This window comes from Corvus brachyrhynchos, unplaced genomic scaffold (genome assembly GCF_000691975.1).
Source record: "Corvus brachyrhynchos isolate BGI_N302 unplaced genomic scaffold, ASM69197v1 scaffold80, whole genome shotgun sequence".
Lineage (NCBI taxonomy): Eukaryota > Metazoa > Chordata > Aves > Passeriformes > Corvidae > Corvus > Corvus brachyrhynchos.
The window spans coordinates 9384981-9391212 of NW_008236769.1; the positions used below are offsets into that span (position 1 = coordinate 9384981).

The window sequence follows — 6232 nt, forward strand, 5'->3', positions numbered from 1 at the left end:
GAAAGAGCATCACATAGACTGGAAGGCCCCTGCATAAAGGCATCCTTGCACTTTTTTTTCAGGGTGAAAAACCTTACCCCAAGAAGAGAACTTAAGTAATTAAAAAGACTTACAGGCTTTTTAAAATAATAATAATTCTGTGACATTATCTAATGTGGGCTGAAACTATGTATGCTCAAAATTTCTTTATATGAATAGTATCCTTACTGCCTGCAAAGCTTATACAGATTTGAAAATCTTATCATCTAATGAGCACTTGGCTTTCTACTATAACTTCTCATCCTATGGACTAGAAGGATGCAAATAAGGAGAAAAGTTGGAAAACAGAAATAACAGAGGTTTGGCTTCCTGTGGTGAATAGTTAGCTACCTTTTAATGAACCTAATTAAGATATTCCTTTACCAGTACTCGTAACCATGATTCCTCTCTGTCCATTTCACCATGTTTTATTAACATTATGTATTCATTAAATTCTTGAAAGATACTCTTAAAAAAAGATTCATCAGACTCTAGTTGAAATATATGCCATGAAATAAAAGGTTTTGCTAGAGTGCTGATGTGATGGGTATACGGCCAGGACATGAGGGGCTGCAGAAAGTTCTTAATGAATGCAAAGACAGGTTACAACAAGAACATGATTAAGACAAAGGGAAAACTATCCATTACTTTGTGATAGTGCAAGATCACTAACTGACCAAAATTTAATTATTGAGTTGTTTTTAGAAATTTAGTGATTACAAATTTTAAAGTTCAGGTTTTAAAACTACAACATAGAACCATTTGCTGCTACATTAAATTACTTTTGCACTGGCAAAAGTGATTGTTATTATCACCATCATAAGAAATAAAAATAATAAGTTGACATTGGTAAGGCAGCCCTAAGCCTACCACACTCTGCAAGCCTGACTTGGTAAGCATTACATTGGAAGCAGTTTTTCCTGTTATACTGAGCTAATATGATCTGGGATTGCAAACTCCTGGAGGACTCAGGAAGTGCTGGACACGTTGCTGGGAGTGCCTGATGAATAAGAGCCCCTACACTAATCTCCAGTGCCCATGACACCACAAATACCAGGAACTGCTACTGCCTGGCAAAAATCTGGGACTCGGAACTCTTACAAATGGGCTTCCCGCAAATGACTCCCATTTTGAAATGTGAAACCCTGTGGCTATGTTCAGATGCGAGTCCCTCAGATTACTCAGTGCAGCTTTGAACATATTTATATCCTAGCAGATGCATTTGATCTAACAAACAAATAACTCCTACTGCCAAGTTATTCCATGTATTTAAAATTTTCACTGAATATTCTGTCTCAGCCCTTCCCATTAATAGGACTTCCCAATAAATGATGTAACTCTGGGTTCTGTTGCATTTTCTACTGAGAAAATGGTATAGAAGTGATCTATCCAGACCTGGGCTTTTTTACAATTCCCAGGACACTGCAGTGCCATAGAAACACTAATCCCCAGAACCACATACCCTATTCTAAACTGAAGATGTGATAAATTCTAACAGATTAATTAAAAAAACCAATGAAAATTAATGCGGGAAAAGGTACACTTGCAACTGCTAGCTGTGTTAGCGTGGAAGACTGTATGTGCTGCACCCATAGCAAGAAGCAATCAGGAGAATTTTGATTGGGGGTAAAACAAGATACACACAAGATACAATGAAGCAGGTATAGCACAAAGGTCATGTTTTTACCTCTATGCTTCAGACTGGAAGTTTACTTCCTTTCATCAAGACAAACCAGGAAAGGACACAGATGTGAGTTACAGTTCTTCTCATATATGTACAAAGAACACTCTTTAGCAGGATGGTATGGATTCTCCCATTTAAATTGGCCACTGCCACTTTGGAAATGCCAGGATACTATCACAGCACAGAAAATGAAATACTTGACAATCACTCCTAAAACAAGGTAGTTTCTAGCCTTATTAAAGATCTGAGAGGCTACCCAAGATAATATAATCACAGCACCTACATCTCTCCTATCTACAGTTCTAGGTTAATGTGTCTCTTTACTGGGTCTACTAGATCACACTGCTGTAAAGAAGCTCCAAGTTAGTATTTGTCTAATACCATCCACTCCATTAAATGCCATCCTGACATGACAAACACCCTCTGAATAGTTTATAGTCACCACATTTTTTTTAATTTGACAGTCTGAGTCATTAATATTTTATCACTTTAGTAATTTTCCTTGGTGCTTTTATTACAGTGGTAACAAATAAAAAAAGAATGAGCAAACATGGGAACCAAAGCCCTTGAAGTCTAATGAAACTTTGCTTCACCGTATCAAAGGCAACTGCTTCATTGTAACAGTACTTTTATAAAACCTGATTAAAATAGGATATACTTTAAACTAAAAATTAAATAAAAATTTGAAGTGAGACTAGATGGCATGTTCCCTTCAGCATTTTATTAGCAGATTAGAGGTGCATCTAAACAAGAAATAACATATACAAATAGACATGAGTATAAACCTTATATAAAATGCCTATTTACCTCCCTAGGTCCTATTAAACTTTGATATGGAGCAAAACTAGCAGATGCTCCCAGTACTGCTGTTAAATTTTTTAATCTGGATGTATCTCTTAGTCTTGAATAATAAAAGAGTTGCTTACCTTTTAAAAACTTTCAATTGTTTAGAATCATTACCTGGGGAATGTAAGAAGAACTGCATGGGAATGAAAGAAGAACTGCATGGGAATTAGTGACTTTATACTAACCTTCCTTGGTTATGTAATTTAATTTTAATACAAAAGGCATCTATACAGTTGCTGTTACCGTTCTGAAACTCGCAGTCCCCCGTAAGGTTTTCCAGTGTCCAAGGCTGGATGGGGCTTTGAGCAACCTGGTCTAGCTGAAGGTGTCCTTCCTCATGGCAGAGGGATTGGAATGAGATGATCTTTAAGGTTCTTTCCAACCCAGCCATTCTATGAATAATCAGACAGCAGTATGGCAATACACAAAACTACCTTTCTACCCTTAAAAAAAAAAAGGAAACAATTCAATGTATTTGACCCCCTGAAACTTCATAATTTATCCAACACTTTCAAAGAAACAGCTTCACATTTCACACATATTCAAAAAGGTATGTCTTCTTCCAGTGCAATATCATTTGTCACTGATGAGATCATTCAAACAGACCCCAAATACCTCTAGACACCATGCAAGGCACAGCCATTTGTCATTCTTATTCATGGGCTCTTTCTCAGTTTGCATTCTCCATCACTATACAGCTGTAACTTCTATGAGAGGGACCAAAATTTCCTGCAGCTTTATAAATATTAAATATTTTCTGATGCAGGCTACAAGATGATCGAATACAGAGGCAGTCAACCAAGCAGGCAGGCATCTTAGCAGGGCAATGCAGCCAGCACACACATGGGATTATCTGTCCTGGACAGTCCTGCAGCTGCACTGGGTGCTGGACACACAGCCTCTTTCCACATGCTGTCTTTGGTGGATGAGGTGGGACAGGACATACTGCATTGCTGAGTAGCATCAAAATAAATGCACCTAAGGGAGGAATCAACTCTGAGATAAATACCTTCCCAGAATCATCACCCTGCCCGTGCACAGCACAAAACGCTCCTCCAAGGCTGAAAGCAGGTTAACTGATCAGAACTGAACACAATTTTTTTTGCTAAATCCTAACACATGGACTGTATTCTTTCATTCATTAATTTAAAAACTAAGTCACATTTGCCTAACCTGATTTTTTTTCCTTTTATGCTAGCTCGTGAAATGTACATTCAGTGCACTGTTCTGTTCCAAAGCTCTTCTCACGTGACAACGTGGCAAATCCATATTACAAAGCAACTTATGCTTCTTAAGTAACAAATAAAACCCAGAAATGAAACAAAAACAGATACCAGAAGAATGCCAGAAAATTGATGGAAACCCCTGAAAAGTGATAAAAGAAATTACAGCATTTAAATAATGAGGGAAAACCCTCAAACCAACCGTGTGTGCAAACTTAGCACTTAGAAAAATGATTAGTAAGGAGGAGTCTAAGTCCTCCAAGAGCCCTGACACCAAGCAGCCGTTTAACCACACATCTCTGACACTTTCTCCTGTGCCAGCTGAGAGACTGACAGGTGGCTGACAGATGCTACCTTGCTACCTTGTTAACATTGTGATTTTTTCTCTCATTTTATCCAAGATCTGCCTGAAGGGAAAAAACTCCTTCTTATCTCTTACAGACAGGTAGGGGCAATGCAGCTTCTACAGTACATTCATCATTTTCCTCTGCATGGGGGTGGGAAAAAAACCCTCTGCACTGCCTAAATTTGGGACCAGTGGATCGATTCAGCAACCACATGCTGCATTTGCTGGTGACCTGGCATCATCTAAATGGAGATGGCCTATGAAATAAAAAATTTGATGCACAATTCTGTCCTGTTCCCTCTGAAGGATTTGTCTTTTCTCATAGCAAATCTGTAAAACAGAAAGGGGGCTTTGATTCCATGAAGATAATAATATGGAGTAAATACCAGAATGTTCCTGAAGCTTCATGCAGACAAGACTCCTGAATAACAAATCAGCTGCTCTTTTCCTGAGTTAGGTCTGAAAAACTGATTTGATAATGAAATTTCCCATTAGAACACGTGGTTTAAAGAGCTTAAAAGATGCATGTATGGGACATGTTCTGCTTTAAATACCAACCTCTTCTGAATAGGTGACCAAAATATTTTTACTGTTTAGGAAAGTGCACTATGCTTATTTTGCATGCTGTGCAATTTTGCAAAGAACACAATTATTGAGCTGAACATTTAGTCCTGCCTGTCTAACTCATTAAAGATTGCCTCAGTTACTTAATAGTACGCACTTAATCCCATGGGATTTTTAAAAATATCGCAATAGCTAACAGATAGTGACAGCCTTCTTCCTAGTATTTCCTCTAAATAGGAATGGAAATAGTTACAGTGACACATCTGGAACCAAAGATATGCTCATGTTTCTAGACTGAGCTACAAAGATTAATAAATGTCATTTGAAGTACTGGTTAATAATGGAGTAAGCAGATTGTTCAGTAAACATGAGCTAACATTTATGTACTTGGGACACTCAAAACAAATTAGATCTTTGCAACTTCCAGATTAAGTTTCAAATAAGCAAATACTTACAGAAGGGGTGTTGTATCAGTTAATTCCCTTTTCCTGTGACCATCCTTCTGCTATTCATGTGACAATATTAGATCACCAGGCACCAACCTGGAGCAAACCAAGTCCCTCCCCCCAAACAATGGAAAAGCAGAGAGGGCCACACTGGAATTCAAAGATCACAGTCCAACACCAGAGAACCTGAACAGATGTGGCCATGACCCATCCTATGGCATTCATTAGAGAGTGGGAAAAGAGATAACCTCTGAGTTTCTTTGAAAATGTTAATTCTCTCCTAGCCCTGCATTGTTCTCCCAAACTGACATCCTAACTCTATAGTAAACTCCAACATGGATATAAACAGGTTTACATCCCTTGAAAACATACTCCAGTTTTGGGACTTAGGATGTTTAAAATCTTACAGCAAGCAGTCAGAAAGTTCACAGTAAATCCTTTCAGGCATGTATTGGATTGTAAAATATGCTTGTGAGGTTATCAGGGTCATTAAGTCACACACACCATTGCTAATGCCCTACTCATAGAAGCAGCAGTCACAAACACTTACCTTTGCAAACAAAGCATTTAATATGGAAATATTTGCTCTGAACTCTCAAAACTTCTCCTTTGCATGGTTTTCCACAGGTATTGCAGAGAATTGCAGTACTTGATGGCTTCTCCAGCTGGCTATGTACAGCCTGTGGTTGTGAAACTGCAAGGGAAAACAAAAGGTAGAGCATTTTAAAGGCCATCAGATGCATCTTCTGTAAGACCTACAAGTAATGACAATTAACACCTGGGACAAATCAGGTCAAGCAGATAAAAGTTTTAACTTCTGGGATTGGCCAGCACAGGAGAAAAGATCTGCCAAAAGGAGCTGAGCCAAGCCAACCCTGTCATTTCATAACTTTGAAAGCTTTTGACTGAACACACTTCAAACATAAATCAGAACTCCTTACAGAAGAAAGAATCCATATGATCAAGTCTTGAGAGCCTCCACCTGAATTTCAAGAAATGCTTTGTCATATTTTCTCTTCAAGAAATCAAAGACTATAGATAAAAGCTAAAGACTATAGATAAAATCTATTGGTTTTATTCAAAATATCTTTAATGGCACTTGGTA

General features: G+C 38.0%; 1 protein-coding gene across 1 annotated transcript in view; it reads right to left on the reverse strand.

The window, feature by feature from the left end:
- ABLIM2 (actin binding LIM protein family member 2) overlaps positions 1–5876 on the reverse strand; it is a 95097-nt gene extending 89221 nt beyond the window's left edge. Inside the window, exon 1 of the mRNA XM_017727532.1 lies at positions 5678–5876. Coding sequence (XP_017583021.1) covers positions 5678–5870 — 193 coding nt within the window. The 5' untranslated portion in view covers positions 5871–5876. The remainder of the gene's footprint in view (positions 1–5677) is intronic.
- Positions 5877–6232: the final 356 nt, after the last annotated feature.